At 44.1% G+C, this 19,599-nt stretch overlaps 2 protein-coding genes across 5 annotated transcripts in view; one reads left to right on the top strand and one right to left on the bottom strand.

The window, feature by feature from the left end:
- The window catches only part of psda (pleckstrin and Sec7 domain containing a), a 32,614-nt gene extending 30,056 nt beyond the window's left edge, over nucleotides 1-2,558 (top strand). For all 3 annotated transcript variants that reach the window (XM_036215588.1, XM_024297565.2, XM_024297567.2), the window contains one exon: nucleotides 588-2,558. In XM_036215588.1, the coding sequence (XP_036071481.1) occupies nucleotides 588-890 (303 nt within the window). In that variant the 3' untranslated portion in view covers nucleotides 891-2,558. The remainder of the gene's footprint in view (nucleotides 1-587) is intronic.
- Nucleotides 2,559-3,090: 532 nt separating this feature from the next.
- nfkb2 (nuclear factor of kappa light polypeptide gene enhancer in B-cells 2 (p49/p100)) lies at nucleotides 3,091-17,931 on the bottom strand. Of its 2 annotated transcripts, XM_024297568.2 has the most exons (24): nucleotides 17,720-17,931; nucleotides 16,749-16,855; nucleotides 13,331-13,367; nucleotides 11,373-11,448; nucleotides 11,210-11,250; nucleotides 10,055-10,153; nucleotides 9,830-9,981; nucleotides 9,640-9,752; nucleotides 8,586-8,744; nucleotides 8,399-8,503; nucleotides 8,238-8,326; nucleotides 8,026-8,164; nucleotides 7,826-7,954; nucleotides 7,564-7,734; nucleotides 7,350-7,491; nucleotides 7,159-7,273; nucleotides 6,255-6,462; nucleotides 6,018-6,187; nucleotides 5,847-5,949; nucleotides 5,607-5,779; nucleotides 5,454-5,538; nucleotides 5,212-5,381; nucleotides 3,637-3,748; nucleotides 3,091-3,488 (listed from the first exon to the last, which is right to left on the bottom strand). In XM_024297568.2, exons 2-24 carry the CDS (start codon nucleotides 16,763-16,765, stop codon nucleotides 3,415-3,417), a joined length of 2,679 nt encoding a protein of 892 aa, XP_024153336.1. In that variant the 5' UTR covers nucleotides 16,766-16,855; nucleotides 17,720-17,931; the 3' UTR covers nucleotides 3,091-3,414. The 2 variants fall into 2 exon arrangements, with proteins under 2 accessions (XP_024153336.1, XP_036071482.1); XM_036215589.1 differs by lacking the exons at nucleotides 16,749-16,855; nucleotides 17,720-17,931 and adding an exon at nucleotides 13,877-14,001.
- Nucleotides 17,932-19,599: the final 1,668 nt, after the last annotated feature.

Genomic DNA, 19,599 nt, shown 5'->3' on the forward strand with positions numbered 1-19,599 from the left:
TCAGCTTCAAATGTTTAATTTTTTAGGTTTCAAAACTCAAAATTTCAATGTCAAAACATTTTTTTCAGTTTCAAATCTTTTTTTTTTTGTTTTTGAATCTGAAAATTTCCTTCTCAAAACTTTTGGCCCTGTTGTGGCGTGTTGGGGGCGGGGCTAACACGAAGGACCAATCAAAATCAATGAGGGCGGTAACTTCAGTTCCGGTGCGTTCACTGACTCAGAACTGTGATAATTACAGTCAGAACATGTACAGTTTTCCCAGAGTTTTCTCGCGTAAAACCGCGCGTCCAAAATGCTGTTTAGCATCTTATCGTGTTCCATAAATGCATCCAAACCTTCTTATGCTTCTGAAATTTACAGATTCAAAAATGGAAAAAAAGTTTAAAGTTTTGTGTTTGAAACCTAAAAAACAACATTTAAAGCTGAAAATAATTAGGTTTAATTAAGAATAGCTTCTGACATTTTATTTTTTTATTTTGGCCAAAGACCAAAATATTTGTTTTATTTGGGTTTCACATCATTTTGGGCCAAATTTAGCTCCTGATTCCACTTGTATTTCCTGTGGTAACCGCCCCCCTCCTCCACAGAAAACCCGCTATGGTACTTACGCCATGCTGCTGCGAGCGAAGCTGACCAGCGGCGCCGAGGGTCTGCAGGCGTTCGAGTCGCAGCTGTTGGACGAGGGCGGCCTGCAGAGGGCGCACTCCAGCCCCACGCTGCCGCAGGACGTCGCCAACAAGGAGAAGATCCGCGGGACGAAGACGTCCAAGAGCCTGAAGGTCACGCCCTCGTCCCGCAGCGGCGGGGGCAGCGAGGGGGGGCGGAGGAAGAACGGCAGCCAGCGGGCGGAGATCCAGAAGCAGAGCAGCAAGCAGGAGGAGGCGGCTTGAACGGCGGCGGCGGCAAAGGACCGCCTCCTTCTGTCCACCCCTCAGCTGCCTCCTGATTGGCTGAGGAGCTTTTCTTTTTGCTGAGGTCAGCTGGAGAAGAGGATTTTGTCACAATAAGAGCTCCTTCCTGCTTCCAGGCCTTTATTGTGAAAGGACAAACAGGAAGCGCTCAGCACCTTCAGGGAACCAACTCTTTGTAGGACATTTGATTCCGCTCGCCGCAGACTGACTTCCCACTGCTGCGGGCGGGCGGGTTGGCATGCCGACAGGAGTGTGTGGGCCGGTTGCCACGGCGATGGAGCCAAGAGAAGGGAGGGGCAAGGACTGCAGGGTCAGAACACCCCCGCCACAGCAAACAAACAGAGACGGGAACAGACCTCCTCCTCCACACGTCTGCGTGTCCGAGCGTTCCCGCTCAAACGAGCAGGAAGAGCAGAGGACTGACGTAAACGTAGCTTTTTTTTTAGGGTGAAATTAAACTTAAGAGTTTTTGTGTTTGCAAGGACGAGTGAAACGTCATATTGTTTTCTAAACTCGTTCCTTCAGGAGAGTTAAAGGTGTTCAGTGTGCAATAAATAATCAATCAGAGACCAGACTTTCAAAATAAAACTCATGCTGGTTTTTATTTTTGGAACAAAATTAAACTTTTCTGTATTTATTTTATTTTTCTCAGTGATGAACATTGAGAAACAATGTTTTGTTTCCAACATTCCGACCCCAAAACTTCTGTTTCTGTGTTTTTGTAGCTCCGCCTTTTTGGTTGTGTTGTCAAAGTGGGTTTCCGTTACCTCCAGAACCTCACAGATCCTCATTTTAGAACATCAAAGATCGTTGTGACGGTCTCATCACTAAAGGACACAGTGACCCCTAGCTGCTGAATGTGGGACTGCAGCTGCGCAGCTTTGTGGTTGATCTGTTTGCTCTAGTGTGACGTTCTTCAATCATCTCCGGTCGAGGTCATGTGACCTGGGCGGGGTCACTGCTTCACTGTGGAGTGTTTAGTTTTTGTGTTTGAGTGCAGTTCCTTCTGCTGCCACCAGGGTGGTCGACCGTTTGTCCACAGACAGTCTGGAGGTCGAGGAGTGACATCACGCCACCCATCAGCTGCAGTGGGCGGGGCTCTTCTGTGGTTTGTTAGTGACAATCTGGAGGTTCTGACCAGACGCTCTGCAGGGGGAGTGACGGTACGGAGGATTATTTTCAGTGATCCAGATTCTGGTGGATCAAAGGAACTATAAGAAGTGCTGGACCAATCAGGGATCAGAACCTGTTGGGAGCTGATTGTGATGCATTCTGGGTCAGTCTGACCGCTGCGTTCCATCAATCTTAAATTGACAATTCTCAAAAGGAACTTGAGTTTTGTTGGACCTCAGTCTGCCAGTTGGACCAGTTTGCGGCTCCACAGCGCCCCCCGCTGAGCGTCGGTGATCCATTTCCTCCAGAACCTCCATGTGTTCTGATGTTCTGAGCCGGGTTTCAGGTGTTTGTCGCTGCTGTAAATAAAGTTTGTGAATCCGCAGGAAAGCAGAGCAGCAGCTTTTGTTTTGCTTTAGATGATAACTTGATCCGCGTTTGGCTTCGCTGTACAAACGCCACTTCCTGTTTGGTCGGCGCAGAGAAACACCGTGTTGGGCTTGTAAACACAAATAAAAACATTTTGGAAAAACATTTCTGAGTTTTTATTTTCTCTTCTTGATGATTGAAGATCAACAAACTGGAGCTAAAAAAGTTCAGAAGTTACAATAGTTTAAATCGAAAAAAAAATTAAAATCATTTTAAATAAAATATAATTGAAAAAATCACCAACAAATGAATACAATTTTTAGTTAAAAAATAATTAAATGTTAAATTTCAAAAATAAAAGTATATATATATATATATATATATATATATATATATTAAGTAAAAAAATAATTAAAAAAAGAATCTGTTTTAAATGAAATACAAACAATTCTAATAAAAACATGTATTATTTTTTTGTATCTGTTGCTGCCAAAAAACTAAATCTGCTCCATTTTATTAACAATTAAATTTTAATGACATATATATAAATTCATGTAATATATTTAATGGTGAATTCAACTGGAAAAATCACATTTTTGCATTAAAAACCAAAAGCTGTTTTTTTCTGGAGACAAACATTTATTTTAAATATAACGGGCTGATTGTTATTATTTTAAACCAGGACAAAAGACTCGAATCATTTAAGAATGAAGACTTTATTTTATTTTACATAAAACTCTTTGACATTGTTGGTCTTCCATGACTGCAGATGCATTTAAGACCCAACAGAAAATGGTTCATTCCAGTTTCATTTGCTAACATCAGGATTTTAACTTCAGTATCGACAGAAAAACATTAAATACAGAAAAAACTGGAATATAAATTAGTGAAAACAAGAGTTACATGTTGAAGTCTCTGTGTATGAAAAAAACGGACGAGTTCTCCTTTTAGACTGAAAGTTTCTGTGGGTCTGAAGAGGAGCTCCCGCCCCCTGGTGGTGAAGGAAGGACACTGCAACCACTCACTGATTGGCTGCCGGCTGTTGCTCCTCCTCCTCCATGGGCTGGCTGCTGAAGCCGCTGTCGACCGTGGCGTCTGATGGAACACAAACTGCTGTAGTAAAAAAACCTCAAACTTCTTCAGAAATCTGCAGCAGATCCAGACACCGCCCTCTGGACCGGACGTGGGCGTGTCCCATTTGCTGGAGGCGGAGCACCTGCAGCGTCTGAGTGGAGGAGCTCACCTGTGCTGTGCTTGTCCTCCTGCAGCTCCGTGTTCCTCAGCAGGCGGATTCCTTCTGTCAGACCGAGAGACCGCAGAGCTTCCACCAGAACCTCGACGGCGCCGCCACCCAGCTGGAGACACAAACAGACGCTGCGGTCAGAACCACGAACCAGACAGGTGTGAGAGTGACGGTCCAATTCTGCAAGAATGTCATCTTTACAGATCAATCTGGACCAAGATGGCCTCTTTTGGGGACTCCACCCTAAAGCTGGTGCAGGTGTAGAGCCGCCACGATTAGTCGACTAATCGACGACTAATCGATTTTTAAAATAGTCGACAACTAATTCAATATTCGATTAGTCGTTACTTTATATTATATGGAGTCAGAGTGAAGGAAAGTCAAAGGGATAACAGCATTCTGCTGCTTTTTAGGACTATGTTGACATGTATTAAGGTTTTTTAGGCTAATTTGGAGTTCAGCTAACCCTTCAGCTACATGCTAGCTATTTAGGCTAATATAGGATTTCTTCCGGTTTTATTTAGGCCAATTTGGAGTTCAGCTAATATTTCAGCAACATGCTGGCTATTTAGGCTAACTTAGGCTTTTTTAGGCTGTTTTGGAATTTGGCTAGTGTTTTAGCTACATGCTAGCTGTTTTAGCTAATATAGAATTTCTTTCTGTTTTTAGGCTAATTTGGAGGTCAGCTAATATTTCAGCTACAAGCTAACTGTTTTGGCTAACTTGGGCTTTTGTCATTTTTTGGCAAATTTGTCTTTTTAACTAATATTTCAGCTACATGCTTGTCTTTTTTGGCTAATTTAGGATTTTTTTCAGTTTATATGCTAATTTGGAGTTTAGCTAATATTTCAGTTACATGCTAGCTGTTTTAGCAAACTTAGGCTTTTTTCAGTTTTTAGGCTAATTTGGCATTTAACTAATATTTTAGCTGGCTATCAGCTTTAGCATTTTCAGCTATTAGCCTTTGCAGTTTCAGCTATCAACTCCAGCCTTTTTATCTATCTTATCAATTTCAGCATCTTCAGCGGACAGGTTCAGCCTACAGCATTCACACTAGCATTATCACATTAGTTAGTTTAAAGCTGATGATGGTTAATATGTGAGCTTTAAATCAACTTTGTACATGGCCTGATTAGTTGACTTCTTCTTTTCCTTCCAGCTTTTCTCGCCAGATATTACCACAGCGAATCAGTTTCCTCCATCTAAGCCTGTCTTCAGCATCCTCCACTCTAACACCAGCCACCTTCATGTCTTCATTCACTGCATCCATAAACCTCCTCTTTGGTCTTCCTCTAGACCTCTTTCCTGCAGCTCTAGACTCAGCATCCTTCTACCAATATATTCACTGTCTCTCCTCTGAACATGTCCAAACCATCTCAGTCTGGCCTCTCTGACTTTATCTCCAAAACCTCTAACATGTGCTGTCCCTCTGATGTATTCATTCCTGATCCTATCCATCCTGGTCACTCCCAAAGAGTGATTAGTTGACTAGATTAGTTGACCAATTGGAAAAAATAATCGTTGATTAGTCGAATATTAAAATAATCGTTTGTGGCAGCTCTATGCAGGAGTCACCTTGTAGTGCTGCAGCAGGTGGTGGCAGGGGGTGGGGCTGTCCTGGTACAGGTGAGTCAGCGTCATCATGCCCAGCTTCTCCGCCAGCGTCCTCCAGGGCACGTCGCTGAGGCTCAGCACCTCCACCAGCTGCGCCAGCGTGTCCTCGTTCAGCCCCGACGCCTCGCCGCCTGCGGCACGGCAGCGTGTTAGACTGAGCATGCATGGGCGTGAACGCTGCGAGCGTGCAGGTGAGCACCCACCTTCACTGCTGCTGTTGGCTTTGATCTTCTTGTTGCCGTGGCGACCGGCTGTGGGATTCTGGCCGCTGTGCAGCAGGTTCCTCACCTGGACGCAGAAAGGAAATGTTAGAGACTGGAACCGGCTCCTCGGAGGAGCTCCTGAGGAGGATTCACCTTGTGGCAGGTGGCGAGGTCCAGAGGGGTGTGTCCCGCTCGTCTCTTGCGGGTGTTGATTGGCTGGGCGGCGGCTCGTTCCGTCAGCTCCACTCTGGTTGGTTCGTCCGCCTCTTCGTCCGACGAGGAGCTGCAGAAGAGCGGCTCGTCGTTCTGGATGTTCTTGTCTGCGCCTGAGGAGAACCCAACAGGTGAGCGTGTGGGCGGGGCTTAGAGGTCGTGATCGGCGGCACAGCTCACCTGCTGCGATCAGCATGGAGCAGAGCGTGGGGGAGCCCAGGCTGGCAGCAAGGTGCAGCGGCGTGTTTCCTCCAAACGTGCAGGCGTTGGTGTCCGCCTTCAGCTGCGGACGCATGGTGGCGTGTTAGGGGCGGAGCCAAAAGGTGCTGTGATCTGTGGGAGGCGTCTTACCTCTGTGATGAGTGTACAGGCGACTTTGAAGAGGTTTTCTCTCACAGCCAGGTGGAGCGCCGTGTTCCCGCTCTTCTGCTCCGGGGCGTTAATCTTAGCCCCGCCCTCGACCAGCAGGCGCAGGCAGCGCTCGCCGTCCCTCCTCACGGCCAGGTGCAGCGGCTGCAGACCTGCAGACAGACCTGTTTGAGACGGCGTGTCGCCACCATGACGGACCAGTACCGGCGCCTCCCTCACCGTGGTAGTCGGGCGTGTTCACCAGGTGGCCGTGGCGTTCTCCCAGGTGGGACAGCAGGAGGCGGAGCAAGGAGCTGTCCCCTGCCAACGCGGCCAGGTGGAGGGGGCTGCGACCGTCTTTGTCTGGAAGGCTGGGGTCCGCCCCCGCCCTCAGCAGCGCCTCCACCACCTTCGGTTGACGGGTGATCACCGCCAGGTGTAGGGGGGTCTACGGCGAGCAGAGGGGCGAATCAGCAGACAGGTGGGGGGGTGAGCGTGGCTAAAAGCAGCTGAACCCCAACTACGGCCCACGGGCCGGATCAGACCCGCGTCCACATTTGGCTCGGCCCAGATACGCCGATCGAGACCCACATAGAAGGTTTAGCTAATACTTTAGCCTCATGCTAACTGTTTTGGCTAAAATAGACGTTTTGATGTTATTTTGGAGTTTAGCTAATCTTTCAGCTACATGCTAGCTGTTATGGCAATTTAGGATTTTTTCAGTTTCTTAGGCTAATATAGAGTTTAGCTAATATTTTAGCCTTATGCTAACTGTTTTGGCTAAATTAGACATTTCACCAGTTTTTTTTTGGGCTAATTTGGCATTTTCAGCGTTTTTAACTATCACTTTCATTATCTTCAGCTCTCAGCACTATCTTCAGCGGTCAAATTCAGCTCACAGCATTCACACTAACATTATCACAGGTAATGTTATATATCTAGTTTTTAAAATGTTTTAGTGTTATGTTTTCTCTGTAGATCGCAGAAATTAATTATTTAAAATTTTGCTTTTTGGAAAACCACAAATGTTTAGCTTTAGGCTGTGATTGTTACAGTTTTACAGGCCGACCCCCCATCAGAGAAGATTCTGTGGCCCTCACAAGAACGACTTTGGGGACCCCTGGCCTGAAGGTGAGCGCTCTACCTGCTGCAGGTGGTTGGTCGTGTTCAGGATCCGCTGCTGCCGGCTGCTGAGCAGTGTGTGGATGAGCTGCTGCGTCACGCCGTTCTGCAGGTGGATGATGGACAGGTGCAGCGGCCTGAGAGGGAGGAGTCACCAACACACCTTAACACTCCCCTCCAAGCAGCTCTGAAGGCGGAGCTTATGACACTCACGTGTCTCCGTTGGTGTCCTGGACGCTGCACAGGTGAGTCTGGATGGCGAGCAGGGCGCGGGTGTCGCCGGTGCGGCAGTACTGCAGCAGGGCGGCGGCGGTCTGCCGGGCGATCTGAGACACGCGGTTGTTGAGCGACGCGGCTGCAAGCGGAAAAACAAAAATTAACAACAAAGAAACATGGAGAGAGTTTGTTTGGCTCCGCCTCCTCCTACCAATCTGAAGCAGCTGCTGCTGCAGTGGCGAGCCTGTTGGTCTGTCACTCGTCTGGGGGGCGGAGCTTGACATCTGAGCTGCTCCAGGAAAGCCTGCGAAGCCTTCTGAGTAAAAGGCTCCTCCTCCTCCTCCTCCCCCTCCTCCGTTCATCTGCTGGTGGAACTGAAATCCTAACAAGAAACCAGGAATTAGTCTGATCCACAACCCAGCTGCCTCAACATCACAGGAGGCAGAAACAAAGAAAAAAAAGTTATGAAATACCTCCTCCTCCTCCTCCTGTAGCTCCTCCCCCAAATCCCCCAGCCCCTCCCCCTCTTCCTCCTCCTGTTCCTCTCCAGTTCTCATAGTGAGGCAGCGGCTTCTGCCTCTTCCTCATCACCTCTTCTTTGTCTGAAAGATGAAGAGCGGTCATGTTTCTCTGCTGCGTGATGATGAACACCTGTACAGGTACGGCGCCTCACCTTGGACTTGTGGTATGTAGGTGAACTGTTTGGGGTCACTGCTGTCGCCCGCCTTCTTCCTCCGGAGCTGCAGGAAGACGGTGACGGAGCGCTGGATCTCGGTGCTGTGATACGGCGGCGTCTTGAACACGATGGCGTACTGAGGAGATAGACCTGACCGGTTTGTGGCTGAGCGGGCTTTGCTGCTGTAGCTCCGCCCCCAACACACCCACCTGCTTGTGCACGTCGGTGGGAGAGAAGTCCCCGAACGCCTCCCAGCCGCCCTCGTCGTCCTCCTCGTAGAAGCGGATCTCGATGTCGTCTGCAGGACATGACCGAGGTCAGTGCGACCTCTACCACAGGTCTGACCTTCAGGATGGGGGCGTGGCCTCACCTTTCTGCACTTTGTCACACAGCAGGAAGATCTCGTCTCCTCCGAGGACAGAGCCACACGTCTTATCCATGCGGGAGATCTTCAGGTTGGAGGCGTTGGGCGACTCTGTGGGTGAAACCAGAGTCACTTCCAGCTGCAGCAGCGGTGCACGGCACGTGCACGAACATGCATGAACGTGCACACTCACTGCTGTCATAAATGGGGTTGGACACCACGGGTTTGAGCGCGCGCGTGAAGCCTCCGTTACTGTCCTCCAGGTAGGCGGTGAACTTCAGACGAACGATGTTCAGGTCCATGCTCTTACTGAGCTCCTTCACCTCCTTCTGGATGGAGGCCTCGTCAGCATCTGGACACACACACACGTGCACACACACACACACACACACACACATGAATGTGTGTTTCAGAGGAGTCTCTGTGCGGTGGAACAGGTGTTTGTGTATAATCATGTGTATGTGAACAAGTGTCTGCTTGAACAGGTTTGTGCGCTCTAGAACTGTCACGGTTAGTCGACTATTAAAATAGTCGACTAATTTAATAGTTGATTAGTCGTTACTTTATATTATATGGAGTCAGAGTGTAGTAAAGTGGAAAGTTATAATAGTATTCTGCTAGCTTTTTGGACTATTTTGACATTTATTAAGGTTTTTTAAGCTACTTTGGAGTTTAGCTAATACTTCAGCTACATGCTAGCTGTTTCAGCAAACCTAGGCTTTTTTTTTCAGTTTTTTAGGTTAATTTGGGATTTTAATAATGTCTTATCTGGCTATCACTATCAGTGTTTTCAGCTTTTAGCTTCAGTGTTTTCAGTTATCAACTTAACCATTTTTAACTATCAATTTCATCATCTTCAGCGGTCAAATTCAGCTTACAGCATTCACACTAGCATTATCACAGGTGATCCTATATATCTAGTTTTTAGATGGTTTAAAGCTAATGACGGTTAAGATGTGTGTTTTACATCCACTTTATGCCTGACTCGTTTAGTCAGCTATTAAAATAATTGTTTGTGGCAGCACTAGTTTACAGGTGTGTGTACAGTTACAGGTGTGTGTGTGTACTGTTACAGGTGTGTGTACTGTTACAGGTGTGTGTACTGTTACAAGTGTGTGTGTGTACTGTAACAGGTGTGTGTACTGTTACAGGTGTGTGTGTGTACTGTTACAGGTGTGTGTACTGTTATAGGTGTGTGTACTGTTACAGGTGTGTGTGTATACTGTTACAGGTGTGTGTGGGTATACCTGTAAGGTGACAGTGTGCCCCGGTTTGTCTCCTCCTCTCCTCCCTCAGTCTTCGGGTCAGAACGTCGACCACGCCCTTCTTGGTTACATGGAGGATCCCTAAATTACTGAACCTGCAGGAAGTGACATCACATTTGTTACCAGTCACTTCCAGTTGGGTTCAAATGCAGCAGCGTGATTGGATACTGACGCGGCGGTGAGGTCGTTGGGGCCGATGTCCAGCACGCAGGTGCCGCTCTCGGTGCAGTGGCGCCCCACCAAGCTGTGGGCGTGGACTCTGGGCGGGTCGGTGTGGGTGACAAGCTGCACTTCCACCCGGGCCGGACCCATGTAGTTGTTAATCTGAGACACAGACAGGTACAGGTGGAACAGAGCCTCCAGCGAGCTGCAGGTGAAGCAGCTTGGGTTCACTCACCTTCACCGTCGGGTAGGTCCTCCGGTTCTTCTCGCTGGACGCCCCCGGCAGGCCGCCGTGGGACGGACCCTCACACTCATAGCGGAAGCGGAAACCCCTCTGAAGGAGAGAGAGAGCAGCAGGTCACTAACAGGTCACTAACCGGTCACTAGCAGGTCAATAACAGGTCACTAGCAGGTAGCCAACAGGTCACTAACAGGTAACTAACAGGTCACTAACAGGTCACCAACAGGTCACCAACAGGTCACCAACAGGTCACCACCAGGTCACCAACAGGTCACCAACAGGTCACCAGCAGGTCACTAACAAGTCACTAACAGGTCACTAACAGGTCACTAACAAGTCACTAACAGGTCACTAACAAGTCACCAACAGGTCACCAACAGGTCACCAACAGGTCACCAACAGGTCACCAACAGGTCACCAGCAGGTCACTAACAAGTCACTAACAGGTCACTAACAGGTCACTAACAGGTCACTAACAGGTCACTAACAGGTGACCTTTGAGACTGAGATTTCTGACTGGCAGGTGAAGGTAATACAAATCTATCCACCTATCAGGTCAGAAGAATGTTGGAGCCAACCCAGCTAGGTGAAGGTGGGGTACACCTGAACAGGTGTTTCAGGTTTGTGTTTGTGTGAACAGGTGTGTTTGAACAGGTGTGTGATCTGATCCAGAGACGCTCAGAGTTCAGACTGGATTCAGGATCGATTACCTGATCCAAATATTTATTTTTTAGGATTTTAAAAGATAAAATGTCTTTTTCCTTAAATATTTCACATTTAAAAGTGAGCTTCATGTGCTCGTGTCAGGACAGACATCCATCTACCAAACCACCTGTGTGAAGCGGTGGAAGCTGATTGGCTGTGGGGATGTGCCGAAAGGTCAACAAAAAGATGACTAAACACATCCCAAACATTTTGATGTTTTATCTGCTAAGAAGCTGAAAGGAGACAGAGAAGAACCGAACAGGTTGACTGACTCAGCGGCCTAGGAGTGGAGCGTCCGCCCTAAAGGTCACGGATTCAATCCATGGTCTAGTCTCACCAAAGACTCTAAAAATGGCGCCAGTTTCTCCCTTCTTGACTCTGAGCACTCGGGGGTTGAATGGGGGGGGTTAAACCACCAAAAGGTTCTCGGGGGGCGGAGCTTACCTGTTTGGGCTCTTCGATGATCTGGATGTACGGACCGTGAACTGAAACACAAACACAAGCAGGTGTGTGAGCTGCAGGACGGTGAGGTGTGACTGAGCACGCTCAGACGGCAGAGCTGCGCGATGATGTCACGATGACTTCACGATGACGTCAGGGCGCTCACCTGTCTCAGGTATGTAGGGTTCAGTCTTTATGTCCACCGGGGGAATGTAGTCATACGGCATCAGGTTGAGCTGCAGCTGAAGGACGGAAACGTTCAAGGTTAGCATCACAGCCCGATTATGGAGACCGGCCCGGGTTCTGGGTAGGAACGGGTCGGGTTGATCCGACAGGAGGAACCGATTGACTAAATATAGGTTTCTAACCGAAAGTTCGCAATAGAGTTCAGGTACAAAAGTAACAAATTTGTCAATAGATGCACAAAAACCATCCAGAAGACGACAGTCTGGAGTTTTAGCTTAAATATGTTTTTATGTTGTGATAAATGTAAACAGTTTTTACTTTGGTTTGTTTCCTTACAGGTAAATTCTTTAAGATCGACAAAAAACGACAACATTTCTGCTTTTGGTCACCTAAATAATAGAATCCCAAAATCAATTCAAAAATATTTCAACGGTCAAATAGCTGACTCCACTGCATCTCAAAGTCACGGCCCGGGGGCCGGATCCGGCCCTCCAGGTAATCATATCTGGCCCTCCAGGTCATTTTATTTTATTGTTATTAATGGTTATTAATATATTTTTATAGAGAGTAAAATATTGAAAGTTATTTAAGGTTTAAGTTGATTTATTCCGGAATAATATTTCTGCCTTTTTATTATTCATAATTATGTTAAAAAATTAAAGTTTTAAAGTTTTAAAAAATGTCATTCTGTTAGTTTTTTAGGCTGTTTTGGAGTTAGGCTAATATGAAGACGCTAGTTGTTTTGGCTAATCTTTTTTTCAGATGTTTAGCTATCTTTTCCAGCTACATGCTAGCTGTTTCAGTTAACCTAAGTTTTTGGGGGTTTTTTTGTTTTTTAGGCTAATTTGGCGTTCAGCTAATATTTCAGCATCTTCAGCTTAAACACTAGCATTATCACAGGTTATGCTATATATCTAGTTTATAATTATGTTTAGAAGTTACAGTTTTAAAGTTTTAAAACTGTAGTTTTAGAGAGTTCTATAAATGTTTATCCTGCTCGCCCCGCGACCTCAGGTGTGTTTTGGATCTCAGGTTTGACACTCGTGTTGTAGAGGCTCATCATCATCTTTCAGCCGATGAGGATTTTTAAAGACAGCTCCGCCTGAACATTTCTGACTCATTTCAGCATCAGGTCAGATGATCGCACATGACTCTGGAGCTGCAGGGACTTTCACGACTTCACGGTTAAAGTCCCCCTCTGATGAAAATCATGGTTTTTTTTTGTTTTTAACATGTCTGTCATTTTTCTTCTGAAAGAGAACAAATGTAATAAGAAATTATTTACTTTTGTATTTCCGAGTATTTCTCCTTTTAAATCTGTCAAACTGTCACAGACTCTCTCTGAATGATCTTCTTTACGTCACAACAGCTCTGCTGCACATGCACTAAACCCTCATCTGTTAAATCTGTCGTTTTCTAGGACATAGTTTCTGCAGAGCGGCAGGAGTTCATTAAAATTCCAAATTTTGGACAGGTCTTTTGGCACAAAGTAAGACGGCCCCCACTTCCCATCATGCATCTGTTTCAAGCTCTTTTGCTACCTTATAGCCCCTCACACCTCCAAGCTAACGTTAGCGTGAGTGAGTTATCCAGCCGCACAGTTCTGATCCAGATTCCAGCTTAGAGGAGGAAATCAAAGACGTTCACGGATCTATTCGTCTGCAGGTGGATGCGTCAGAATGGGGCGGAGCTTGTGGTCTGCTGATTAAAGCTTCTATGTCACAGCTACGATCTTTTTCAAACATAATTTTTTCATCTGCTCCTGATTAACAACAATTTGAATAAATAAATACTCAATAATGCTGTTTTAAGCTAAATGTTCTTCATACATGTCCTCCATCTTTATTAAAAATGACACAATTTAAGTCAAAGTGTGTCTATAAATGAAAATAAAGATTAGAAGTGTGTCTGCAGGTTTGAGGGATGAGGGAGACTCACCTCGTTGTCGTAGTTGATGAAGGAGGCTTCGCTCATCCTGCAGCACAAACACACAGCAGTTGTCAGAATCCCTACAGCCTCTGAACGCCTCACAGACTCAAAAACAAACACTCTGCAGCACTTTCACTTTCACAGGACGGGCGAGAGAGGCTCACTGCAGCTCTCTCTCACTGCTACGCCCCGCCTCCCCTCCCCGCAGTCACTTCCTGGAAGTGGCGAGCTGAGGAAAACCCCCAGAATCCCAAGCAGAGAGCAGGGGGGGGGGGCGATGATGTCAGCCAGAAGGAAGGAAATGCTCTGCTGGCTCTGAGCCTCTGGACCTCAGCCGGGTCAGCTGCAGGTCCGAGTCTGCAGACGGGTCACTCTGACCTGGACAGCCCACAACAACGAAGGCTCCGCCCACCATCGAGCCCAGCTCTCGCCGTTACGCTCCAATGACATACGCTTATTGAAGGCTTCAGGAAAGCAATTCTTCAAAGTAAAAGCCTGACGCTGCTGTGAGGCTGTAATCCGAGTACTTCCCGGGGAAGCTGGTAAAGCACAGACCTGAGGCGGCGAGCAGAGCTCCAGCAGGTTCCTCCGGCGGCAGCGGCGCTCTGACACTTCCTCTCTGCTCGGCTCGCCGTGCTTCTCTGGCTTTTTCTGACAGACTTCCTGTCTCTTCCCCACTGAGAAAAACCCGCCTCGCATCACCGTTTGACTCAGTCAAACTCATCTGAGGCGCCTTTCCCCTCGGCGGCGGGACGTCCCCCTCTCGACTGCGCCATACGATCAGAGCGCAGCATCGACGTTTACATAAAAGTCCAGAAGTAAAAAAAAAAGCAACCAACAAAAACCCAGCGGGGAAGTCTAAGGAATCCACAGAACTGCCTGACCTTCACAGTCGCCACGGCAACGGCATCAAAGTTCCAGCGATCAATAAGAAAAACTGAAAAGTATCTGTATTTTTCTTCAGTTCAGAAGCTTTTGGCTTCTTTCCCATCAGGAGTGAACTACTGCCGCCACCATTAGTCGACTAATCAACGACTAATCGACTATTTAAATAGTCAACGACTAATTTAATAGTCGATTAGTCGTTACTTTATATTATATGGAGTCAGAGTGTAGTAAAGTTGACATTTAGAATGACATTCTGATAGATTTATGGTCTATTTTGCTATTTAATAAGATTTTTTTAGGCTATTTTGGTGTTTAGCTAATATTTCAACTACATGCTAACTGTTTTGGCTAACTTAGGATTGTCTTTCAGTTTTTTAGGCTTATTTCGCATTCAACTAATATTTTAGCTGGCTATCAGCTTCAGTGATTTCAGCATCTTCATCGACCAAATTCAGCTTACAGCATTCACACTAACATCATCACAGCTAATGCTATATATCTAGTTTTCAGCTAATGATGGTTAAGATTTGTGTTTTACATCCACTTTGCGAATGACCCAATTAGTCGACGTATCAGAAAAAATTAATCGGTGATTAGTCGACTATTAATATAATCGTTTGTGGCAGCACTACAGTGAACATCCAAGACAAACTTCTTCTTCTTCTTCCATAAATACTGTACAGAAGCTGCTGAAAATCCCATTCACTGAAACTTGAACTTCAACTGACAGCAGCACAAATTCTACTTTTTAACATCTTTGTTTGATAAAATAATTGTATTTTAAAGTAAGTGAGCAGGTAAAGTTCTTTTGTGTAGCACCTTTGTCACAAAATGCTTCACAATAAAAGAAAACATAAAATATAGCCAGAATTTAAAGAAGTAAAAAAAAAAGTAATATTTTTTTAGAATAAAATAAACCATCTTAACCATCATTAGCTTTAAACTAACTAAAAATAAAGACAATAGTTTATTAAACTTTAAATGAATCTTGCAGCTTCTGTTCTTCATTAATTTCTGGGATTAAAACAAGATTAAATCAAATGAGAGAGATAAGGAATATACTATCAATCAAACTGGTTTTGACAGGTGACCTTTGACCCCACAGCATCCATTAAACGTGTTTTGACAGGTGCCCCGCCCCTCAAGATGACGTAACAATTGTTTATCATTTTATAAAGCAGGGTTGTCAAACAAACAAGTTAAACCATCTGTTGGTTTAATCCGGCCGAGTCATGAGGAGAGAAAAGTACAAGGATATTAAAAAAAAGCACGTTTCTATCCAGCCCGTTCCTGTGGCGAGTTCTGGTTCTGTAAAGACATGACCACAATGTGCAAATCCGCCATTAGGGAGAGTAAAGGAAAAGCAGCCAACGCAGGAACAGATTTTTGGACATTTCTTTGTATTTTGCACACTGACATTGTGACATTTTTTGTCACTTTGAATCCTGATATTGACGCTTGGTGAACTCCAAACGATGCCGAGTTTCAGGAGAAAAAAGGAAGTTTACTACAAACTCTTATGTTCACAAATGTTTGGAAGTTTAATTGAGCCGATTTATTTTTTACAGATTTGCACATTGATATTTTAGGCAGGGTTTTTATTTTTTTCTATAGCCCCCTCTTGAGTTTACAATCAGGATTGACTCAATGTCAGATATAAAACATTCAGTCTGTATAAAATTACGTAAACATTTTTTTAAAAAAGTAAAGTCCACTTAGTTGGAAATCCTTTGGCCTCTGTGTTAAAATGTGTACTAATAAGTGATTAGGCTACTGGGTTGTTTGTGGCATTTTTTTCAACTGAGAAAAAAACAAAACAATGACAAAGCAACAGATAAGAAGTCGACCAAAGGTTATTTTGCTATTAGGTTATTGGTCCGGCCCACTTGAGATCAGTCGAGTTGAATGCGGCCCCTGAACCAAAATGAGTTTGACACCCCTAATATAAAGAGTAAATAAGGTCAAAGGTCACCTGTCAAAATGAGTTTGATGGGAAGTATATTCCTGATCTCTCTAATGAGGTCGACATTTGAAACAAGGAACTATTTTTCACTAAAGATTAAGTTTTGGTGTCACTGAGTCAAATAATGACAAAAGTACTACACTCTGACTCCGTATAATATAAAGTAACGACTATTAAATCCGTCGTCGACTATTTGAACACTCGATTACTTGTCGACTAATCGTGGCAGCCCTAATTTCAAAATACATTTCTTGTACTTTTGATGGACCCTGTAGGACAGAGGAGAACTACGGTGGCCTGGAAAGCTCAACCTGCAAATTAAAACAACAACACAAACACTTCAGTTGTCAATAGAGGAAGGTGTTTATGTTCTTGAGCTCTCTGGGCCACCGTAGCAAACACTTTAAGAACTAAAAAATTCATATTTCTTCTTCTGTTATTTTTGTTTTCCATGTCTTTACGGATTCTTTAAGTTAATGTCTGAACTCTTTTTTATCCATCATCTCCTTGCAGGCTCCTGATCTCCTGCATTTGGGTTCCGACAGAACCCATCCCGAGAAGAACCCAAACACAAACCTCAGAGCGCTGGCCATGACTCAGCAGAAACCTTGATGATGAGAGAAGCGATGGCGGCTCCGCAGGTGAAGGATGACGATAACAGACTTCCCCCTCCTGGGAATTTTCTGTGGAGGACAAACTGAGAGTCAGTTGGCGTTGAGAGCTGCCGCCGAAGAGGGAATTCCCCGTCCTCCTCTTCCTTCTCTGGGATTATTCGGGGACAGTTAAGCTAATCAGAAGAAATGTTAACATCCTGGATGGTACGATTCTTCGACCAATCTCCTACAGAAGCCCCAAAAGGTCAAAGCTAAGAAATAAACGTGAATTTGAGGTTTTCTTAGATGTGAAGCTCGTTTTCCTGCTTCGTTTGTCCCTACAGGCCACCGTACCTCTGAGTCACAAGGAAACTGAATGACAAAAGATTTCATTTGAATTAAAATGATTTCAAATGAGTTCAATCAAACTGATTTTTCACGAATTACTGTTAAAAATTTATTCTAAAATACATTGGATAGTAGTTAATAAAACTCATAGTTTGTATTTTAATAATTTGAAGTTCCACATTTGATCTTATGAATACATGAAAACACATTTTCATAACCAAAACAAACTGATTTTAATGGAAACGTGGAAGAATCAGAACCAGTTCTGGTCTAACCGGTACCTGATCTTCAGTGTGGATCTTTCCTGTCACAGCAGAACCACGAGGTTTTATGACAGATGTGTCACTGAGAAGTTCGGGTTAAAAACTGCAGAGATTCTGGCGCAGATTCACTCAAAATCACCAACAAATTATGAAAGTTTAACCAGAAATAATAAATCACTGCGTCAAAATAAGTCATGAATCTCTGGTTCGGTTCGGCTGACAAACACTTTCGGTTTAAGCCCCAAACAGGTAACTCATGAACCGTAAACATGGCTGTTTCAGCGACACGTACCCCCCCACCTCACAGGAACGACGGATTTTCTCGGCGGCACTTTGAACTCACCTCGACGCCTTCCGCTCCTAACAGAAGTTCATCCTGAACAAACTGAAAGCTTCAACTTCTGCTCTGACTTGTGATAAACTCTCCGCTGTCCCTCCGCGGGGCGTCCCGACCAGTTTACCGGCAGCGAACGCCGCTCTTCAGCTCTGTAAACCTCCGTTTCCCCGAGAAAGTCCGAACTTTGACGAGCGTCAAAGAAGCGGAAAAGAAGACATAGCACTTCCGGTTTGGGCTTTTCAAAATACTTTAAGGACATATTTTCATGTGTTCTTTTCATATCAAATGTATTGATAATTTTTTTTGGTAAATTAATCTTTTTTGTGAGTTATTTTAATTCAATGAATTAAATGTAAAATAATTAACTATATATAATTATATTAGAAATCAACAATTATACCAGATATCTGTGCAAAATGTGTGGTAACCAAATGCAAAAACAAAAAAACAGAGTTATAATAGAGAAAATTATTTTAAAGCAGATTTAATTGGATCCTAAGTTTTCTATTATTATTTAATTCTGCATTTTTCTGAGCATACATAAAGGGGGAAATACATTTATAAATCTCTGCTTGTTTCATGCAAAAATATGTATCACCAAACCCTGGTAAAACATCTACAGTGCAAGCATAATTCAACAGTTTCACGAAATGTTGCCAGGTGTCCCTTTGTATAGGATTACTTATTATTTAAAATACAAAAGATAGGAATTTGAGAATATCTGGCAACTTTTCATTAATTTTGTTAAGAAAATGTTATTTTTATGGATGGAATACTTGGACTCTGTTTTACTTTTGGTGTTTGTTCAGTTTATAATCAATGTTTCTATTGTCTTTAGGATATGTGTTCTTATTCTTTGAGAGGGGATCAGGTTTGATAAAACACATTAGTGAATAAGTTGTGTAAAATACTGTTGAACAAAGTTGTAACTCTTGTAAATGCTGAGATTTAGATTTCATGTTTCTGAAAGAATATATAAATCGAAAAAAGTATTTACAACAGTGTTTTCTTTAGTCTATTCACAGTAAGTGTAGTTATTTATATTGACGGCACAGAACAGATCAAGAATTTAAAAAGCTACAAAAAACAAAGTTTCACAAAATGTTCTGAAAAAGCCAGAAAAGTAATAAATTTGAACGATGTGGAAAAATGAAAATCTGTAAGAATTACATTGTGTGTAATGGTGTGCATCTGTGTAGACTTCATATCATAATTGTACACTTTTTGTACCAATAAGGATAAAACTATTTTACACAGCAATCTTAAGATTATAATTTATTCATAAGTCTTCTATGAAGTCCGTAGAACGACAATGAATAAAGATCTGTAATATTTGATGCCCTTTTTTCTTTGTGGTGAAGGAGTGGTGACTTTAAGGTTCAAGTTCATTTCATTTCTATCAGGATCGACTTTTATTTTGACAGCTGACTCTGTTTCCGGATGTCTTCCCCTGGCTGTGCTCCGCGCGCTTGATGCTTCTCAGCTCTGTTGTCATGGCGACTGCAGCCTGCCAGTCCGCTCGGAAAACCCCGCAGCTGAAGGGGAATTCCAGGAGTCAAGCTCGAGCGCTGACTGGCTAAAAGAGGGGGCGGGCACTACCCGTGCAAAATCAAAATAAAGTAGAGGAAAATATTTATAAACAAAATATTTACAGTTTAAGTAAAAGAAAAGCAAGTTGTTCTTCTCCAAGACTCGTGTTACATGAAAAAAATACACGGTTCTAGTCTTGATAAATAAGATTTTGGAGACAGAGCAAGATTTATTTTTATTTTTACAAATATTTTTTACAGCTAAAAAATGAGAACAATGGAAGTCATTAATATATTCATAAATATAGCAGAGTACAGGCCTAAAAATATTAATTACTTTATCAACAAAGTTCAGCT

Source organism: Oryzias melastigma, linkage group LG15, assembly GCF_002922805.2.
Source record: "Oryzias melastigma strain HK-1 linkage group LG15, ASM292280v2, whole genome shotgun sequence".
NCBI classification, from domain to species: Eukaryota; Metazoa; Chordata; class Actinopteri; order Beloniformes; family Adrianichthyidae; genus Oryzias; species Oryzias melastigma.

What these genes read in the sequence shown, in the direction of transcription:
- nfkb2 (XM_024297568.2), bottom strand. An exon ending in CCACCGACGTGCACAAGCAG is followed by an intron (nt 8,165 to 8,237) that starts GTGGGTGTGTTG and finishes CTATCTCCTCAG; the next exon opens with TACGCCATCGTGTTCAAGAC. An exon ending in TACAGGAGGAGGAGGAGGAG is followed by an intron (nt 7,735 to 7,825) that starts GTATTTCATAAC and finishes GTTTCTTGTTAG; the next exon opens with GATTTCAGTTCCACCAGCAG.